We start from the raw sequence: 21609 nt of genomic DNA on the forward strand, positions 1-21609 counted from the left end.
TGATGACAGCAGACGCAAGAGGCACTTGTGTTCTAAACTCATGGGCGCTTCTGCTCGAGAATCGACGGGCGCCTGCTGCCTATTGGGTAACACATGCTAACGCCTGCTTCAGTGCTTTCCACTTTTAAAGTTACGGCGGAGTGCGGTTGATAACGTTCCGCCCACTCAACATTACTGTGGCGCATGGTTCAAATTTGATTTTTGGTGTTTATGTATGTACAACTACTTCCGATTTGGGTGTCTACGACGCGTCAAACTTTGGGGTTGTCCCTCAGATTACGGTTGAACTCAGGGGGTCTCATACCTTTGCTGTGCTAGAGCGTACTAGATGGCTACGAGTAGCTTTGACTTCTCGCATCGAGTGGCAAGTCACACATTTTCTTTCGCATTTATCTCTAGGGCAAATACGCAATTTGGGTTCGTCGAACAAACTTCATCTTCATATTCGCTCGTGCGAGTATGTCGGCAGCGTGTGCATTGGCTAAGTGGCAGACGCCGCACTTTGGACTCACTTTGAAAAAAAGATTCCTAAAGTATAATTCACTTCTACCATGACGACGACGAACCTCGAGGTTGTGCAACTGCGGAAGCAGACAACCTGTTCGCGAGTGTGTCAGCTTGACGTTTTACTGGTGTTGTGACAGGTAATCCATGAACGCATCACAAGCCCAAGAAGGAACAAGCCACAGCTCGGAAAAACAGGTGGCGGCAAACTGACAAGGGAGAAGGAAGAGCAGAGCATGCGCTACGGGCCTCGGGCAATCGGCGCAAGGGGGCGGTTGCCAGTTCGTGAACCGAAGGCAGCGCATCCAAATGCACAGCAAGGAGGTAGCCCGGCTGTTCCAAGAGAATAAACTGTTCCGGGGACGCCGAAAGACGACGGTACGCGATGGAGATGTGCTTGATGCATGATAGTGACTGGCCAGTCATGCGAGAGGTCCAGGGCCTTCCATATAACCTGGGCTCCACCGATAGTTGCCGAGTGCTGATCCCGCACCCAACCCTGCCGACGTCTCTCGGAGAACGTTACCGCGACCGGTTCGTGAACAGTGCTGGTCGCGACAACCAAGTTTAACATGGCATACAGAGGCGACCAGGGGTTCTGCGGTTCCTCCACGGAGGCCACCTTGGCAAACATTCCGTCGTCTGGGCCGACGTAATTCTCAGGATCAATGCTTGTTTGCACCATCACTGTGACTCTGAATTACCGCGTCGTTAACGCGCCGAACCATGATTTTTTTAGAGCAATTCTATAGCTCTGCTCAGGCCCTGCCTATTTGATCTTGCCAGATATAACGATGATTTCTCTGAGTGTTAATGCATGAGTTGTAAATATAGCTTATTCAAACTTGTGAGAGTGTAGTGTGAAAAGATTGCGTTTTGTATACAAACGGCTCTGTCTGCTATTTGCAGCAAGGTTGCCTTGCATGCGCGATATTCTCGCAAGAACCTGACATTAGAAACTGGCAGCCGTGAGGACAGAAAAAGCGGGTTGCTAAACAGTGTACTTGAGCAGAGGAGGAATACCCAGGAGCTTTGCGCGTTAGCTTAACGCGTGGGCCTGGTCGGTCCAGAATTGAAAAAGTGGATCGATGAGGAACGCCGAGAGGCGCGTTAGGAATGTGTAGCGAAATGTGAAGCGGAGAAGGATCATATAGAGCGCGAGGAAAATATGCTATGGTTGCGCAGAGGGCAAGCGGAGATGGGTGCAGCAGACAGCCACGTATGTGTCCGTTGCTTGCAAGCAACCACGAAGAATCCTCGGTTCCCGTAAACCCATACAACATGGTCGCTCTGCTCAACAAAACCCGCGATGACGTGGACGCATATCTGAAGTTGTTTGAACGTGTAGCCACCGGACAGGGTAGACCATAAGGGCAATGGGCTACAGCTCTCAGCATATGTCTCGACGTTGAAGTCTTGATGGTGTTTGGTTGGTTGTCTCCAGAGGACACTCTCAACTATGACAAGACCAAACTAGCGCTCCTACAACGTTTAGGGTTTATGGCGGAGGGCTACCAGGAAAAGTTTCGCCGCATCAAGCCTCAAGCTGGAGAGACGGGTAAGCAGTTCTCCGCCAGAGTACTTAGCTTACTTGAACAGTGGGTCAAACTCGCCAACGGAAGGACTTAGTTGTTGCAGAGAAGTTCGTTAGTAACTGTCATAGCCGATTAACCCTGTCCTTGGTGAAAAAGGATTGCAGAACAGAAGAGAGTCGTAGAAGCCGCTGATCATTTCTTGGTTGCACAACGGCGGAACAATTTGCTCACATTCGAGGAGAAGAGAGAAGACCGCTACACAAGACAGGACGAAGCAAGTGCAGAAAGAAAACAAATAAAATGCTTCTTCTGCAATAAAAAGGGCCAGAAGCCTTCTGACTGTGAGCTGAACTCCGACAAGCCTTACTACGACTATAGTCGAAAGCCGTGATATGACTCGCGGGACTGCCAGAATAAAAGAGCCGCATGTTCTACTGGAGCCTGTTGTATGTCGCTAGAAAGCAAAGTTGGAAAGCAAGAATTCTCGATCTTTCTACATTGTCACAAACAGAGTGATGCAACAGACCTGCCATTACAAACCCACGATATGCCACTGCAGAGTGGCGAGCATTTCGGCCAAGTTTTTTCGTACTACGGGACACTGGCAGCAACAGTATTATAGTGTGCCGTGCTCTAATACCCATTGCTGCTTTAATGGCCTCAACGGCAAAATGCTACTGATGGATGGCCGGAGAAACGAGGCCCCAGAAGCTCAAGTGGAAATTCTTTAGCCGTATTTTTCAGGTACCACGGTAACTAAGTGGTTGACAGGTACTTTGTGCAATGGTGTCATTGGAAATGTCTCTGAGTCTTGTCAACCAACAAATCCAGACGTCAAGTGGAAGACGTCTTCAAGTCTTTCGGCATACCAAGCCGGGCTTGCATCCGTTGATTAGATGAATCCGCATCTGGCGGCTTCGTCTGTTGTCAGAGCCCAGACCGCCAGGGGAAACCCGAACGAAGCTCTCAACTCGTTAGAAGTGTAAAAACCTACATTTCGTGGTGAACAAGAAAGGGACAAATCTCTACATGGAGGTAATGAAAAAGTTGGGAAAGCGCATTCAGGGGTGGGAGGAAACACAACACAGACATTCTTTTACGACGAAGGCGTCTTGTATCGGACCTATCAGCTTTGTCCGGGTAAATCAGTGCAGTAAGTCGTGGTGCCGAACTGTCGGCAAACCCAGGTGCTATTTCTGGCACCTGAAAACCCAATATAAGGACACCAGTACATCAAAAAGGCAATGAACCGAATCTGCATATCTTTACTGACTCAGAATGGAAGAAGTCCGCCAGTACGTACGTCAGTGCGATGTTTTCCAACGTACTATTTCTAAACGGAGACTTCGCAAATCACCATTGGGACGCATACCACTGATATACATGTCTTTCGACCGAGTGGTTGTCGGCATTGTTGCTCCACTGTCTCCTGTCTCATTTAAAGGAAAGAGGTATATACTAATGCTAGTGGATTTGTCCACCAGATACCCGGAGTCTGTTCCCCTACCTCTCATTGACGAACATTGGTAGCCGAAGGCATGGCAAAAATGATCTCTCAGTTTAGCTTCTTCCAAGAGATTACATGCGACTAAGCCTCGTGTTTCACCTCTACTATGATGACAAATTAAAGGGTATCTCGCTTTGAAACGCGTGAGTTCTCTGCTATACCATCCCATGCGCAGAGGACTGGTTCCACGCCTTAATGGCTCACTCATACAAGTGTGGCTCCAGTTGTGTCATCAACAGCCTAAGGCTTAAGACCATTCCCTTGCGTCATTCCCTTTTACGTACAGAGGGGTGCCTGAAGCATGTATTGTCTTCTCGCCATTTGAGTTGATATGTGAAAGGCACTATGCTGGGACCACTTACTGTTCTCAAATAGCTTTGGATCGAAGAACACTTCATTGACGAGATCAAGTCTGCATATATCTACGTCGTGTATCTGAGACAACTTCTCCACTGAAGCTTGAAACTAGTACATCACAACTACCTGCGACCTCAGAACATGCAAAATGAATAGATTGAAAGAGGTTCCAGCCTCCGACAACCGAACGTGCGAGATAGAGTGTTGGCCTTGTTGCCAGTGAAAAGCAACACGCTGCTTAGTCATTGGAAAGGCCCATAATCATGTAGTTGGCATCGATAACGACTACGATTACTCGTTATAAGTAGGTAATTCGAGGAAGCTCTCTCACATCAATATGCTGAAAAGCTATGATGAAGGCCAACCAACCACGTGCCAAGCCTCGTCGATGATCGTGTCCAAGGGACAAACGCACCCAAAGAAGATTCAAGCGCGACTTTGGCGGCGAAAAACAATCTGGCTCTCCATCCATTCCTCCATGCCTGAGAACAGCTTTTACTACCTGCAAAACTATACTCACCTGTAGAGTACGAACATTAGACGCTCGCTGAACAAGAAGGAACTGTGTGAGCCGCTTTGATAGTGCAGAGAGTTAAATATAATCGCACGTACTATCATCTGAGCATGTATACTCGGTGGGAATTTGTGCTCTCTTGAACACTCAAAATTTTTCTACTCTTCTCTCATCCATAGATTTACCAGCAGTTCCTCTTTTTAGAAAAAAAGACATTTCCATAGGGGGGGGGGGTGCTTTTGTGACGTGCACTTGACGTTGTACTTGTGTTTTGAGACGTGATTGATGGATGCAACACACGCCCAAAAAGGAACAATCCACAGCCCGGAGAAACAGGTCGCCGCCAACTAAAATGGGAGAAGAGAAGGAAGAGGAAAGCCTGCGCTGCATGCTCGAGAAGTTGGCGGCAAGGAAGCGGAGCCGGTTCGTGAAGCGACAACAGTGCGTCCCCAGGCAGAGCAAGGAGGCAGCCTGGCTGTTCAAAGGAACTGGACTGTTCAGGGGACACCCGCGGATAACGGTCCGCGGTCGAGATGTGCTTGGTAGATGATATTGACTGGCCAGTCAGGCGAGAGGTCCCGGGCCTTCTCCACAACCTGGGCTCCACAGATTGTTGCTGAGTGCTGATCCCGCACCCGGCCTGCCGACGTCTCTTGGAGGCGTCGGTTCGTGAACCGTGCTGGTCGCGCTAACCAAGCTTAACGGGGCAGTCAGAGCCGACCGAGGGCTCTGCGGTTCCACCACGGCCGCGTCTTTGTCAACCACTCCGTCGTCTCGGCCGACACAACTCTCTAGGCGAATGCGTGTTTGCACAATAACTGAGTGAATTACCGCGCCGTTACCCTGCCGAGCAGTGAAATTCTTAAGGCAACTCTAAAGCTTTCATCACACCTTGCTTATTTGTTCGTGCCAGCTATAATGATGTCAATATAGCTTGTTCGATCTTAAGAGAGTGCAGTGTGAAAAATTAAATTTTGTGTACAAACGGCTGTCTGTTATTCGCACCAAGGTTGCCCGTGCTCGCGCGATATTTTCCCAAGAACCTGACATTACAGTCAGATGCTGGATACACGGTCTTCAGTCACGTCACCCTCCGGTACCAATCAGAGCATGCTGCTGTCGTCAGTGAGGCGCAGAAGCTCACCAAGCGCCCTCGTCGCAGCACCACACGTGGACCGCGGTATCTACGCTACGCTGCAGAAGCAGCAACATTGAACTTTAATGGCAAACTGTGTCAGGGCTGGAGTGCACTCTGGCGTTCATATGCTCCATACAGTCCCGACATCCTATGTCGTGTGAAGCACCTTTTTACAGTACGAGCTTGACCAACAGCTTGTGGCCCCATTCAAATACAAAGGGAAGTCTGTCAAGACGTCTATCCAGGTGCGGCAAGGCATGGTCTGACCTTAGGTATCACGTGGTTCGAGGCTAGTAGGACGCTCCAGACAAAACTAAATTGGTGATCCCCGGTGACTACTATACTGATAAGCAACGCGGAAAATTTTCTTTTTTCAGTGATAGTAATACACGACAGTCGCACTTACAAAAGCACCTAATTTCTATCGAAATTCAAAACGCACATTTTCACGTACTTCACCCTGTTTATCAAACGACGTCAATAAGCGTACACAGTAACAGTTGGACAAAGCGCCCTGGTCCAAACACCCTTCAATGATGTCAGCTCTTGGTCAGTATAGGAGGCGAGTATAGGAATAAGCTATATGACAAAATATCGCAGCCAGAAAAGAGTGAGGAGTGTTTCTGCGCAAAGAAGAGTGTCAGGAAAAGGTTAATTCGCTGTTGGCTTCAGACGTTCGTCAGAAGACGATACGTGGAGTCAGACGTTCTTCCCAATGCGCCACATTTTCCCCTACAATGTGACACATATTCCACTAAGATTAGCTGAAGATTAGAATATCTTGAATCAGAACACACAAAAAATTATTCAAACACACTATTGATTTACTAGCTCAGCAAAAACAGGAGAGGAAGCTCTTCAATGCAACCCATGGAATATATGATACACAAAATGAATAAGTGATTTGTAATATTCCCCTCCAGCTCCTGCAAGAAACTGAATCAATTCAACCACTTCATGGTTGACAATGCCGTGGGAAACTGACAAATACACGAGCCAAGAAAAAAAAGAACTATGGAGAGTTGACGGTAACTGATGTTGTTCTGAGCTTTTTAGTCTAGCATATTGTCTTACAAATTTACAGATTTTTGTTTTCATTTGCTCATTGCTTACGCTACCCTGAATTTGATGCGCTTCTGCATGGCATCGCAAAAAACGTTGCTACGTAGTTCCAGTTGAGCAGCGCCACCTTTACTTACCCGTTGTGTTGCGCATCGATCTGTTTATATTTTCCGAGAATTACAGCCCAGCCTCCTATGCTTAATGAAAACTCCTGAGCCAGGCCAGCCGAGTTGTTGGTGATCATGTTCTGTAAAAATGAGGTGCACTTTTTTGATGTGTATTGGTACGCGACGCAGTAAATTACCAGAATGCAAATTTAATATTGTGCTATGATATAAATGAAACAAACAGAACACGAGAACGAAGCTGTGAAAGCATCAGGGCGTTCTGAGCTTGTTGCACATCTATCTTTTCAGTAGTTTTATTTCCTTAAAGACCCCTTTGCTAGGGGTATTGCATAAGGGGTGGGTACAGTTGATAATGCAAACATAAACACAGGTCTACTGAAAAATTTGTACAAGAAAGCTACATTTTCGGAAGTGCATAAAAACAGAAAGAATAACGCTTGAAAAAGCAGGTTATTGATTAGCCAACAAAGACATATTTTCGAAAAACGATGTCGGGCAAGTGATTGCAGCGACGTGGTGGGGAAGGGCGTTCCAATCTGATGCTGTGCGGGAAAAAAAGACGAGGGAAAAGTAGTTGTGTGGGAGCGTGGGCGTGAGAGTTGCAATGGGTGCCCAGTTCGTAGCGATATGCGTGCGGGTGGAGTGATATATCGCTCGTTAAATAAGGAACTGTAAAAGAACTGGAAGAGGCAAGGGCTGGCAGTAGCGCGGCGACGTGCAAGGGGCTGTAGATCAGGTTTTGCTCTTAAGGATGATACGCTTACGTCATATGAGCAGGATGAATGGATGTATCTGACGACGCGGTTTTGAAAGGACTCGAGCTCGTTAACTAGATAGACTTAAACTTAACTAACATTAACTTGTTTGTAACGTCAACTTAACCTTAACGTAACGTAACGTAAACGTAAACTAAACGTTAACTAGATAGACTAAATGATTTAGAGCAAAGCTCTTAGGCGCCAGTTGTTGCGGCGGGCGTCTGCGTCGGCGACATAACCGTGCGAACGAGCATAGCGTAAGATGAAATTGTGAACGCGGAGCGAAAGAGGAAAAACGCTTGCCACGAACGGCAGAGACAAATGATAGTGGCGCCTACAGTGACATGCGTGCTGCAAATTGGTGCCACGCAGTCCCATCCGAACGTTCGATGCATACGCATATATGGTGTCTGCCGGACCGCTGGTTTCGTACTGTCGTCTGCTCGCGTCAGCTCTCGCTCGCGCTCGCATGGTTTGTTGGTTTTGGTATGGTACGCGCTTGTTTCGGTTATCATGGTTTGTATCTGTTTTGTATTCACATTGTATATGCAGAGCGAACTGTATAGTACTTGTTAGAAGACACACGACACCAGCGGTTACACTGGAACCTTCGACGAGTAACGTATAAAAGCCGAAGCACCTGACCAGCATATCAGATTTTCGGCTATTGCCGACTCTGCTACAAGTCTTGAATTTTTTGCCTCAATATATCGCGAAATGAAATTACGTAGAGAGCTGCGCTCCAATTTCTCATTAGGGTGGGGAGGTATCGTAATCATCTGTGAATATTATTGCAAGTCACTTGAAGTACGGAAAAGGAAATTGAGGAAAACAAGAAACACATGTGGATATAGAAAACGAGAGAGTAATACGAAGACTCGATTGCCTGGAAATGGTGACCAGTGTCTATGGCGCGGATGATTGAGCTCAGAAGTGCCGTTTACATGAAGCTGGGGCCAAAGTGGCGTGTAGCCTAAGGTGAGGCGCCGCTTAGGGGTCCGAATATTCGATGCTTGCTCAAGTATCAGAATTTCTTTTACAGCCAACGTGTTCGCCTCTAGTTGGTCGGGTTGTTTCATTTCCGTCAGCTAAAGAAAATCAACCGAAAAATGGGGCACGCCTTCTTGGAATCAGGCATACAACACGCTGCTCAGTATTCATTTCTATAAAGAAAAGCACGTAATCGTCAAAACTGTGTGATGGATGATAAGGTGCATGCGAACAATGCGAGGTACATTCTTTCTCCCCGTGCGTATTTATTTATTTTTAGTTACTTATTTAATATACTTTGCAGGCCCTATGGGGGCATTGTGTAAGGGGGTTACAAAGTCTAAAATAAAAAATACAGAAGAGCAAGCAGCCTTCTGAAGTCTGGTACAAACGATACGTCCTAATGCTGGACGCGTCAACATTACTAGAAACATCAAAATATGAAAAAGAAAAAATTGAAGTAAGAAAATTCTACAAAGGTACACTTCAAGGAAAAAAAAAAAACACGAGTGAAATTAACGTGACGCACTAATACTAGAAAGTACAATACAGGAAGAATGAACAGTTCAAGGAACGCAATGCTTCAAGGGATATTTCGGGGAAAAGGCGCAAAAAAGCAGTTATGTATACAGGGCATACAAGTGAATACGTGAAGCAGCATAAAATACCATATTCGTAAGAGCGAGATAGCAACGCATAAGTTCGAAACACATTGCCAAGTGCAAGAAACAAGATAAAGTGATTTGTAAGTGCTATTATGTAAAATTCTCGCGTAGGAGATGACAAAAGTTTTCTTGATCTGATTCGCAGGCAATGTTATCAGGATATTTCCATAAGCGGATGGCCGTAGGGAGTGCGGAAAAGTTAAAAGCAGGTGTCGTACTCTACATTCGCGCAAATCTTAAGTGGTTATTTAACCCAGGAGACGTGTTTGTGGTGATCTGGATATGCAGTGTGGATTGTGTGGCATCCTGGTTAAGATAACGGTTTGATAAGCTGCTAGGGTGGGAAAGGGGCAGCAGCAGCATACGAATATGAGTGACGTCACCAAACCTCGTATATAGAAGGGCTCCCTGCTAGCCACTCATTCAGTTCATTGCAAGACCGATGTGGGTCGACCACGCGAAGTCAAGACCCCTGAAGAACAGCGTGAGTAAGATGAGCGTCGAAGAGTGCAAAGTCGTAACGCTGAATAACAGTGTCGTAGTAGGACTTGGCAGAACAAGAAAACACTTCATATCACCATCGACGGCATTTGGGTGGTTTTCTAACAGCTTCGCAGGCTATCACATTTCTCAGGGTTGAGATGGCGAGTCAATTTCCTTCCCAATGCGGCTAACGGCCGCGTCGCACATGCCGCAGAAGATGGTATTAACTTGCTAATGCCTTATATTTTAATGTCATTAGCGTGATGCCAGACGAGCAACACTAATTCCACGTACCTTAACCTCGTGTGTTTTCTCATATGCTCGTCAGAAGTCATTCGACGGATCAGTGCACATGTTCTATACCATAGATTGCCAAGAGCAATGAAAATTTAGTATTTGCAACAGCTTCGATGATGTAAGAGTAATCTCTACCTAATGTTCCACTGCGACAATTCGGCAAGGAGTTGTAACTGCCGAACTTTCTCGAGCCGGCGTTGAAACGGTGTACTCGGGGCAGGTGCTATTTTGCTTTCGGGCTTCGGATTCCTGATGTCCTGAGCCAAAGTTGCTGTGGTTCGTTGAAACGTTACAGAAGACTGACAAACTCAAGCTAATGGCACCGTAGTGTGCATGTTCTTACATTTAACTATTGATGATAGCAAATTAAACTTGCAAATGCATGTTTTTATTGTTACCTAAAATTGCTCAGTTAAAAGACACTCATCGACATGAGCGTGTCAAATGTGCAGCTGCACCGAAAAAAATATGATTAGGCAACTTAAAGCATTACAAGATGAATGGCAATTTGTGGGCCCATATGGCTCAGGTGCAAGCTGCTCAGGCCAAAGCATGTGAAATTCGAGAATGCAATTAATAACCGTCTTCTATAACGCGGACGACTCTGTGAGCACATTGCGTTCCAGCCACAGTTGTGAAGGGGAGACGTGCTGGTTAGCGTACGACGAGGATGGGAAGTGTTTGGTTCGTGCGTGCTGTGCTATAGGTCTCATTCAGTTTGATGTGGTGTTCTGAGACACACACCAAGCGTTCGCCGCATATCCCTGGGAACACAATCTTGTTTCTGCTACAGGAGAGTTAAAATATAGCTGGACATATTCTCGCGCCGCGACAGCGCCATTGACCACTACAATACAAAAGCGGTGGGAGGAAGATTCCTTCAATGCAGGAGATACAACTTTTGCCGAGTCTTACGTACTCTCCAGTGTGACTTCAATAGACTGGATGACAGGCCGTTTACGGAAGCGAAGATCTTGGGAGCCTGTCCTCACAGTTCGTTGGCCCAGAAAGCAGTTCGAGCGCTATTTCACTACCTGAAGGCAACAGACTTGAGTGCCCGACTGTAGACATCCTACACCTAAGATTTCTCTCTCTCTCTTTCACTCCCCATTCTCCTTCCTCCCCACGTGTAGGGTAGCAAACGAGACTCAGCCTGGTTAACCTCCCTGCCTTTCCTTCTTCCCTTTTCTCTCTCTTACGTAATACCCAACTTCATTAGAGGGATACTGAACAAATGTTCTGCCGCCGAAATGTTTAGCACGAATGAACGACAGGGTGCTGAAAGTGGTGCACACGACCTTATTTTCAGGCAGAAACCAGCAAAAATTATTGAATTTCATGATCTTTTTCGCGAAATACCGCATCTAGAGGCCCCGCCGCGAACTAGAGGGAGTGACGTGTCGGTGACATTTTCTGTACCGGATACCGGTGTGCCAGACATCGCCCGCACCTTTCAACCCGCATGGACGGCGCCGGACGGCAGCAAACGACGTCTCACCTGCGCAGGTGCACGAGTCCGGGTACTTGTTTTCGCAAATGGCGATTGTGGCCAAGTCTTCAAAATCACCGTCTGTCTTGCGTTCTGCTTTGTAATGCGATCAGTGAAGCACCTGGCAAAACACAAGAGGATGCCTCTACGCTGCTGCGCGCGAGTGTGTGAGAAAAGTATTGTCGGGCGAGACAAACCGTGGGACACTTTCACGGCAGGGCCGAAGCTTCGAAGGCTATGGGTTTGCGCTGGGCGCCCATACAGTCCAACGTGGGCACCTTCAAAGCGTGTCTTCGTGTGCTTAGGAAAGTTCGAGGAGAGCGACTATCAGACAAGCCCTACATCACTGCAGAGTTGCGGCAAATTAGCAAAAGGGGCGCTATACGTGGTATCCTAGTAGTAGAGTTCCTCAATACCTTTCGTCTGGTTGTGGGAACTTCCGCGTAACTTTATGGGAGAGCTTCACATAGGGGTCGCAGTGGGCGCACCGAAGCGCCCACTGGAGCAGAGGCCGATCGGACGCCACAGGCGTTCTGTACGCACGCTCGCAATTGCGCAGTGGTCGACTGCCTGTGGTGATGTGTGAATGTTGTCGACATAACGTGAAAATCACAACTCTCTTGCTCTACAGTGGTCAAAAACTTAAACGCGAACAATTTCGAAACGACTTCAGCGCCTTGTTGCAACAACGCCTGCTGCTGCTGCTGCTGCTGCTGGAAGCCGGCACACACGACGCGGCGGCGGTCGGTGCGGAACCCCGTGCGTGCCGGCCTGGAGCTGCGGGGCGCTCACCATGCTCCACAAATGCAGCCATCCGTTAAAAAAAATATGTGAAATAAATACTGCATATCGGAACAGCCGCGTCTTCAGAGTGGAATTTTGAAGCTTGCCTCGTCTTTTCGTAATTTTTTTTTCAGTGCCTCTTTAAAGCAAGTTCTCAGAAAAAAAAAAGCATAGCATGCTGATATATGCCGTGTGCTTGTGCGTAGCAATCCAGTGCCTTTATATGGCTGATGTGAACTCACAAGTGCAAGAGCATTTGGCGAGACGATCGGGTCAGCTTGTCGCAGCCGCGACGGCTTTCCGTGATCTGACCCTTGGCACATAAATTGTTTCTCAAGCTGCAGTCGCCGATATGGTTTCAGGGGGGCGTCGCGCTGCTCACGATCGCCCTGTAGCTCGTGATTGTGAACAAATTCGGCAGGACCCGTCTAACGATGACTGTCGACGGAAGTGCATTTGGCACTGAATCAATAGAGCGACACAACGTATTGCCGCCATCCAAAGGAATTATGTATAAGGCGTAAAGTACAGTGGCAGTCCGCTTTCGTGCTTTCCTATGGACATTGCGCCATCTAGCTCCCTCGCCACGGAGCCGGCGCACGGCGTCCGTGGCTTCAAATGCTTAGACACGGTTCATTCACCAGCCGGACGCCTTTCTCAAGCTTCTTTCTGGATACGCTGCGCCATCTGGTGGCACTGGTGAGAAGTCCGCGCGTGGCCGCCAAAAAGCGTGGCACCCTGGTGCTTGTGAACGCCGAGAATCGTTCCCCTCGTTTGCTGCATACGCAGTCGTAAACACTCAGTAACCCAAGTTGGCTAGAGGTTCATTGAAGAGGGCTAACAACTGCATTCATGGTGCGCCTCGCTAAGGCATTGGCGCGGAAGCAGCTCATTGAAACTGGCACATACCCTGTGTATTTGAGGCGAAGCCTCCTAATGCGTCATGTTGCTATCCTTTGGGAGCCTTGTGATGTGGGTTCGATTGCACAAACCACCGGAGAAATTTAAGGGATCTTTTAATACATAAGCATCCTATGGCGAGCTCCCCAGCCATATCATGCGAAAAGTTCAAATGCCTTGTGTCTGCACAAAAATGCGTAATTTGCAAAGGCGTTTAATCGTTACCATAGCGCAAACGAAGATAATTGGTAGCTCTTAAGCGATCAGGAACAATTTAAAGAAACAAAGAAAAAAAATTGATTTTCCATTGAGATAAAAAGAACTCCTTAGAAAATGCACGGGCAATTTTATACTAATAGTGGGAAAAAAGAAATTTGTGGGTTGGTCAATTTCAAATTTGAAGGTGGGCCAACGTGAAGTTTGTGGGTGGGTCAACTTGAAATGTGGGGTGGGCAAACTTCAACTGTGGCACGGGCCACCCTAAATTCGGACATTGGCCAAATTAGGTTTGGGGGTGGGCCAACATGGAATTTGAATGTGGGCGAAATGAAAATTTGCAGTGGGCCAAGTTTAAATATGGTGGTGGGTCAGCTGAAATTTGGCAGTAGGCCAACTTAAACTAAGGGGTGGGACAACTTGAAATTTTGAGGGTGGCCCAATATAAGTTTGGGAGTGGGCCAATGTGAAATTTGCACATGGACCAATAGAAATTTGGGGGTAGGCCAGCTTGAAATTTAATGGTGGGCCAACGTGAAATTTAGGGGTTGGCCAACTTAAATTTGCGGGTGGGGCAATGCAAACTTGGGGGTGAGCCAAGTTGAAATACGGGGGTGAGCCAACACACGTTTGGGGTGGGCAAACATGAAATTCGGAAATGGGCCAACTTCAGACTTTGGTGCGGCCCAATGGCCACTTGAACACTGCTGAAGCTCCTCCGTGTTATGAACACGTCGGGGCAAACAGGCGCGTTGAGACGCTTGAAGCGTTTTCATTGGGCATTACGAAGGTGCAGTCAGAACGCAGGCGAAACATTGCGTGAACAAGGAACGCGCGCATCAGACAACCTGTAAGAGCGATAGCGAGGGTGACAAGGCAATGCGGCGATCTACCCTGACGACTATCTACGAAAGCAGAAGCATTCATTGTCACCGAAAAGGCCTTGAGTGGACCCGCATAAGCTAAGAAACTAAACAATACTAAGCAAAAAAGAAGTCGCAACCGAGCCAAACAATGCTTACGCATTAGTAGGCAATTGTTAGAACTTCTCTAGGTATTTCGTCATTCTAGAGAGGCAGAGTTACCCAAGTTGGAGTCGGAAACATTCGTTGAAGAGGAGCACAGACTTACTGGCCCATACCCCGTGAACAAATTTAGCATCAAAAGAGACTTATTGAAAACGAACACAGACTAAATGGACCTACCGAATTCTCCAAATCGACGCCGTACAGTTTCTTCGAAAATCGGTGCTTACAGAGCCCCGTTCCTTCAGTGACCCGCATCGGCGTGAATGCTATTCGTTGAAAGGCACATACTCAGTAGGTGGTCGCACGGTTGGTCAGACGTTTGCTTCCCAACGTTTTCAGTCGGCGCAACATTACGATGCACTGCCCTCTACCACTATAGATTACCCAGTTACCCAGGTAGCCAGAAAAGTGTATATAGATATAGTCAGATGCAGATGGGTGGCAGCGCTGCGCCAGAACCAGTGGACCAACACAGCAGGCTTTTCCAGCAGAAGTGCGCTTGCCGCGCTTGCGCGTTCAGCACGCGCTGGCCATCTTTATTTTTCTCTTCTTTTGCAGCTGCACCGACTGAGAGCGCCGACCTTAGCGTCCTGGCTTTTGCGGCTCCAGTGGGCGCTACAGGGCACCCTGCCCAGTCGGAACGGCGTAATGTGCGTGACTCACTTCGGTCATCTGGCTTGGGAGTGGAGCAGTGGACAAGGTTTTGATCGCGGTAGCTTGAGAAACGTGGTCCCCATTTGCTGCACCGTGGAGGGCACAGGGTTGATGCCATTCATGCTCTAAGCTGCGGATGCTGAATCGTTGATCTTCATGGACGGTCGAATTCACAGTGTTGCGGGGAAAGCGGCACTTGCCCTAATCGCCCTAATTTGGGCTGGTACAGGTACGAAGCTCGCGGTAGGGCACCTCGGGGCTTGCGAAGAGCCATATATCAGTATCGAATCTGGCACCTGCTGATGTTGCGACCGAGGTTTCAAGCTGGCGACGACAGGACCCAGCTTGCTCGATCGAGTTTAGCGTGTTGCCGTTGTCTGAATGTTAGTTGGACTTGTAAGCAAAGGTTCGGTGCTGATATATAACGCATTTGAAGCGCGTGATATCAGCATCGGACCTGGCACGTGTGGAAAAATTTGCGTGGATGCAGCGATGAAAAGTGGGGGAGCAATGGCGCTGTTGATTGTGCTGGGCATGAGTTTTTCGACGCCGAATACAATAAGCTGAGGCGGCATATTTGTGGACAAACGCCAAGGTAATATTTTGGTGCAAGTCGAGACACTGACCGAGCCACTGTGAGTGAGGGTAGAGTATACGTGTTCTACAGGAAGGACACTGGCATAGCTAGGAAGTGCAGTGTACGTGATAGCTGGTGGATCAGTCTCGCCGCAGTATAGCCGGGGGATCTCACTGGGTACAGGTGCACTAAAAGAAGTCTCGGCAGCCGCCAAGGCAGCGTACGCGTCTGTAGCGTCTTCACAGCTTGGACTGGGACGCCATCTAACCCGGATGGAGTGCATGCCGACTCTTTCGTACGCTAGGACGTGGACGCAAGGCGGTAATTGCTCAGAAGCAGTGGGCTCACTGGCTGTGCAGTTGATGGGGTGGGAGGTCGTTTGTTGTCATGCAATGAACGAGCCGCGATACTCCAGCCCTCACCAGGCGCCGACGGCGAACAAGACGAGGTAGGTTGAGCCGCTCCTTCAAAAACGGCAACTGTTGAAGAAGACTGAGGCGTGCTCTGTAGTGGATGGGGAACTGGTACGCCAAAGGTTCGAAAGAAAGCAATTTTGAAGCTCTCGTACATGTTTTAGTCAGACGGCAGAAGGTGAAGACGTGAGATGACATCGTTGGGAACTTCTCGCTTGAGGAACAGGTACCATCAGAGCTGCAATGACACGCCATTTACGTATAGCTTTGGGACTACCTGCGTAAAACAGACGTTAGGGCTCTGCGGACGGTAGGGCAACAGTTGCGAACGCCAAGTGTCGTCGAGCTTCGGTGGGCTCGACGACACTCTTCATCAAGCTGGTCCATGGCTGCAGGCGGGGATTGGCAGCTGGCGACGACGAACCGGGTCCTTGTTGATGCTCCGATTATGACGTCTGATTCACCACTGTCGGGTACCGAGCGTAAGAAGCGGTGCGATAGAGGCAGCGCACCAGAGTAACAAGCTTTTCCAAAAGAACTGCGCGTTCCATGCTTGCGCGTCGAAAATGCGTGCCAGTCTTTATTTTTCACTTTCGCAGCCGGCATCAAGGCGCCAGCCGAGACGCCGAGCTTAGCCTCCCAGCGTGTGCGGCGTCGGTGGGTGCTACAATACAAACATACATACAAACATAGCCTCCGGAAAGTGTGTAAAGTGCACTAAGAAATGTAATGCAATAAAATTTATAACAATTCATGTGTGCGCTGCACACATGCCTTTTACCTGTACCTTGTTGTTACAGTTAGCGTCAAGAAACGCGCGAATGGTCGATCGACATGGCTGCAGGACAGGGCGCGCAGCTTAAAAACTTCTTAAGCACGTTCTACCGGCACATTCTCCCCCGCACGTCCAGCCGTCACGATTCTGGCCGAAAGACAATGTACACAAAGTGTTGTAGGGATTAGGCAAGTGGCTTACTGAGTCCGGTGCCCTAGTTTCATGAGGTGGCAATCAACCACTCACCGACGAACTTCCTTTGAATATTTACTAATTGCCTGGTAAGCAGGAAGTGGTGTATGCTTCTCCATTTCTCCAAATCGTGCGAAGAACAGCACATTTTGTTTAGGCATTAGTTATGCGAATCAACATTTTCTTCACAATGTTATTTCGAATGGGTTGTCATGTACAACTGTGAATGAAGATGTACCGGTATACTAGAGATAGGAATTTTGCTCGTTCATTTAATGTGCTGAACCGCATCATATGAACAAATTCATGCCAACTTACGGTATCTGGATCTTGCCGTAGGGCCGCGGTAATTGGATCGTACGCGAGGTGGTGCTCTAGAACCTCAACGTTCTTGAAGTGGTCGATATGATGGTACATTATGCGCGCAAGGTTAGGCATCGCGTCACTGGCGGTGAACGTCCTCTTCTCCGGTGCCGCCATTCCGTTGACTTGAAACTGAAAAAGATATTCAGTAATTTTCAGCATGTGTTGTCCTATTTTTTTTTACAGTTTCTAAAGCGGGTGCGGATATATAAAACAGCTAAGCAAGCTACGGTATAAAGTTTGTAAACAGGGATAAGGTGCCTCAGAAAGGCTGGCCAACGTTTCGATAGGAGGACCTATTTTCGTCAAAGGCGGCCTCGTTATCCTCGGCATCCGGCAGCGCTCATTACTTCTGAAGTCTGTCCCTTTGTAACCAGCCGCCAGTGACAACACCCGCACGTGACGTCACTGCACTAACCATTTAAATCTAACATGCCGAGGATGACGAGCCGCCTTTGACGAAGACAGGTCCTCCTATCAAAACGTTGGCCAGCCTTTCCTAGGCACCTTATTCCTGTTTACAAATTTTATACCGCAGTGTGCTATTCCATCTGTCAGCCCCTTTCTTCATATTGAGCTAAGCAAGCTGTCATCTTGGATATTTTTGATACAGGGGTGGCGGAATCACGACGGCCTGCAGGCAACTTTTCTTGCTTACGCTGTATTCATAGTGACTAGACACAGCATGTTTACTACCAAGCAGCGACAATGCTGTGTCAGCTTCCGTCCGATACCTACGAGCGCCGAGCGCCAAGGTAGAGCAGATGACTGCAATGACAGCGTAGTATGCAGCACTCATTCCTGAGCAGTTGATGCACCTGCAGAAAGGCACGCTACTGATAATTAAATTCTGTGATTGCTTCGTCATACTTTTCATGCAGTGTTTGGGTATGGGCTAGTTGGTATGCCATGGCAAACTTGACTAAGCGCGTACGTAGACAAAACTTTGGAGGACGCTTAAGCTTCTCTTTTAAGAGTGGAATGTGGTAGCATTCACAGATCCCTGACGGCTTCTCATATTTTACGGCAGCTTCAGGGTATGTAACCATAATGTCTACCGGGAAATGCTGGCGCCGCACGCTATGCATGAAGGCTGGCTTTCTCGTAGAAACGCGGCCTCTTGCGTGGGCCGCGATGCGGCAGAGGCGAGCGCATTCTGTAGGTGTTCGAAATAACCGGGCGCACCGCTTCGTGGCCTCCAAAATATTCTCGCGGAGGCGCGTGCAAATGGCGGACGCCGTGGCCGGCGTATGAATGGTAGAAACGCTGGAACAGGGGGTTGTTTCAGCTTTCGCGTAAAAAAAAATTATGTTTTCTCGTATATTAAAATTAAAATCCGAGGCTACGTGCGCGCGAGTTGTGTGTAAGTCGCGGTTTACAATTTTTCTTCGCATTTTCGCTTGAGAAATTAAATTAGTTGACCGAATTTCTTGCACCACATGAATGGCCTTAGTATAGGTGGTTTAAAACTCTTTTTGCCGAAACGACGCCCGATGCCGGGCGCCGACGCTGGATCTTCCGCGACGCGGGGCCATTAACGCTATGGCGTTAAAAGAGCCGACTGCACCACGTCGTCATTCTTTCGGTCCTTTTGTCTATGTGCACCCTGTACTGAATTTTCACTGTCTTGAATTGGGACTATATTCATATCGTGTTTCTTATGCGACGCCCATTGTATATACAGTAAAAGTCGAATTTAAGATATACTGCCCTTAAATGTAACTGGCAGCCGGCGCGAGCTAAACCCACCATTCCTCTGCCTAATCTTCCAAGTTCGCTTAGTGCGCACCGCCATCGATCAAAGTGACGTTCCACATCCGCGCCATGGCAGTGGCCGGCACTGGCTAATGCTTCTCTAGTTAGGCACTATTCGCAGTTATCCGAGCATTTGGAGGTCGTAACTGAATTTATAGCGAAACGTCTGTGTAATGCGGACGGTGTGGGTTCGCCTCCCGCCAGGGTGAAGTTGCTTTACGGACCATTTTAATTTTCCTTTAGCGTATCATTTGTAGGCTTGAATGAAGGCAAAAAATAATCTCCTTCATGCTTGCTTAGCTCTATTACCGGTTGGCTTCGAATGGTGACGTAGTGGTGCCGGTTTCTAGGCGGGGACAGAGTGAGGCGAAGTTCGACGATAAACGGATAAACGGTAGCAGGTAACTGGGCGAAAACAGTGGGTGGACGGAGGGGCTAGTTTCGATATTGGCAATGAAGTTTCACCATGACACGGATAGCCAAAGAGAAATTCAATACCTTTTGCGTATGTGGTTTTTTTTAAACCTACATAACAATAAAGTGAAGTGATGCAATTATGTACAGAAATAAAATGCGCTTCTGGCTATTTTCTTTTTCCGCGTATAATAAGTTTATTTAGTCGATTCAACTGTTGCGCCAACCGGCAGTGCCGTCGCTCTTATCACTTCGGTTGCCATTCTGTTTGTCTGCCCCTGCCGCTTAATTTGCACGCGGGTGTTTTTTCGTATGCTTGGACTGGGACGTATGCTTGGAATTTTATTTCTGTGCCGGCGAACGCTCCGGTAATGTCGGAAAAGGTATGGAAAGGGCACAAGGCGTGCGGCGCGGCTGTGTGGTGTGGCAACTCTGGGAGGAACCGCAGAGCCAAATTTTTCCGTGTCCTAGCGGAGGAGAGGTAAGCACTCTTTTTCTGCAGTCGTTATGAAGAAACGAGTGCTATCCTTAGCAAAACAGCTACAGGACGAAACGACATATCTTCCGCGTTTGTTTTCAAGTCTATAACGTTCTTGGTTTGTGGCGGTGCATTTTTCTGTGGTGTTCTAAGAAACTGAAATTACTTGTCGGCTGTTACAAAAGGGGCGATTGATGCTAGCCGACTCGCAGACGGAAATTTCGCTTCGGTATACGTTAGCGGTTTCTCTTCTTTTTTTTTTTTTTTTTGCAGGAGCAGGAGAGTTTCAATCTAAATTTGCCGAAGGTATTTCAGTGTTTGCTGCACAAACTGGCGATACTGGAAACCAATCCGCTGACCAGTTTCTTGTTGTCGCATTACCACCCTTGAATGTTCGTGAACACTGAAGTAACCGAAAAATAATTCAATTGCGTAGCAGATAATGACTGCGTTGTGAATTACAAGAAGTAGTTTGAGTTACCCGAGTGACGAGGTAGGTTCGCTTCACTTTTGAATGCCTGCCTTGAAGGACAGAATTTTTTTGTCGCTTTTTCGCACTCTGAACTTTGGTTTCATTTATAGGTGTTCTTTAATCGTGCACACGCACCGTGTTTGCCCATTTTTCAGATGTGCCATATGGTGAACTTATGCTAAATGGGGAGTCCTGGAGGGGCTCACATGGGCGGGGATGTGCAATGGCTTTCGCCTCTGCTCGGGCCACTTGGGAGGAATGGACTGCGCCAACCCGGCCAAAAGAAGGCTGTTGTGGTCGGCTGTGCCATATGATCGAGTGGAAGAGCGGTCCCTGATCGATGAAGGCAAGGAAAACAAGTTAGTGGCTGCGAAACTGTTCATCTGCAGTTCATTATTTTCTTGCAGAAACCACTTGACAGCGCATGGCTCTAGTATCATGAGCAGGACGACCGGTTTTTTCTATGTCGTTTTCTACGACGCCGGGCGCTATTTGACGTTACGCAGCGAAATTTGCTCCGCGCACGCAAAGAAACCACGCGCTTGCCGGTTTCTCTGTATAGCTTGCATTTCTGCAGTGCGCGATGTTCCTGATTGTTTATAGGCTAAACAAAAAAAAAGCCGGAACGTTTCCGCTGACAATGAGCGGATTCACGTTCGTAAAAAGGCGTGCCGCGTTTTGAGCTACAGCATACAATGTGAGAAGACGATTCTTCCTACGCACTGCCGTGTTCCTTCCAAGCTTGGTTTGCCGCTTTATAGCAGAAATTCATCCGGAGTAAAAATTTTAAAGCTCATTTGTCAGGAGCTTTAAGCCATTTGAAGTTAGTTTTCCTTCTAAGGGTATTTTGCATTGAAATGAAGTCAAAGTAAACAAAATGCTCAACTACCTAATCCTTAACAAGATGAATTAAAAGCTTTCATTGATCAAGAAAACTGGCTGAAAAAAAAAACGGATGCCTAGTACTTTCAGCCACCGCTGAGAAACCAGCAACACTTGACATGTGACATGGATATATAGCAGCACTAAAGCTTTGAACATTGCATATTTAATAATTTATGTTATTTATACATACTGCAACCCTAAGAGGGTTATCTCAAGAGTTGTGGTACAGAATGTAGGGTACCACACACACATCCAAAGCGGGTACACAAGTCAAATG

General features: G+C 47.8%; 1 protein-coding gene across 1 annotated transcript in view; it reads right to left on the bottom strand.

Annotated features, from left to right (window-relative positions):
* Window positions 1-21609, bottom strand: part of LOC129384336 (uncharacterized) — a 73185-nt gene that overhangs the window by 11835 nt on the left and 39741 nt on the right. Inside the window, exons 4-5 of the mRNA XM_055069673.1 lie at window positions 17284-17460; window positions 6755-6864 (exon numbers count right to left, since the gene is read on the bottom strand). Coding sequence (XP_054925648.1) covers window positions 6755-6864; window positions 17284-17460 — 287 coding nt within the window. The remainder of the gene's footprint in view (window positions 1-6754; window positions 6865-17283; window positions 17461-21609) is intronic.

This window comes from Dermacentor andersoni, chromosome 8 (genome assembly GCF_023375885.2).
Source record: "Dermacentor andersoni chromosome 8, qqDerAnde1_hic_scaffold, whole genome shotgun sequence".
In the NCBI taxonomy this organism is placed as follows: domain Eukaryota; kingdom Metazoa; phylum Arthropoda; class Arachnida; order Ixodida; family Ixodidae; genus Dermacentor; species Dermacentor andersoni.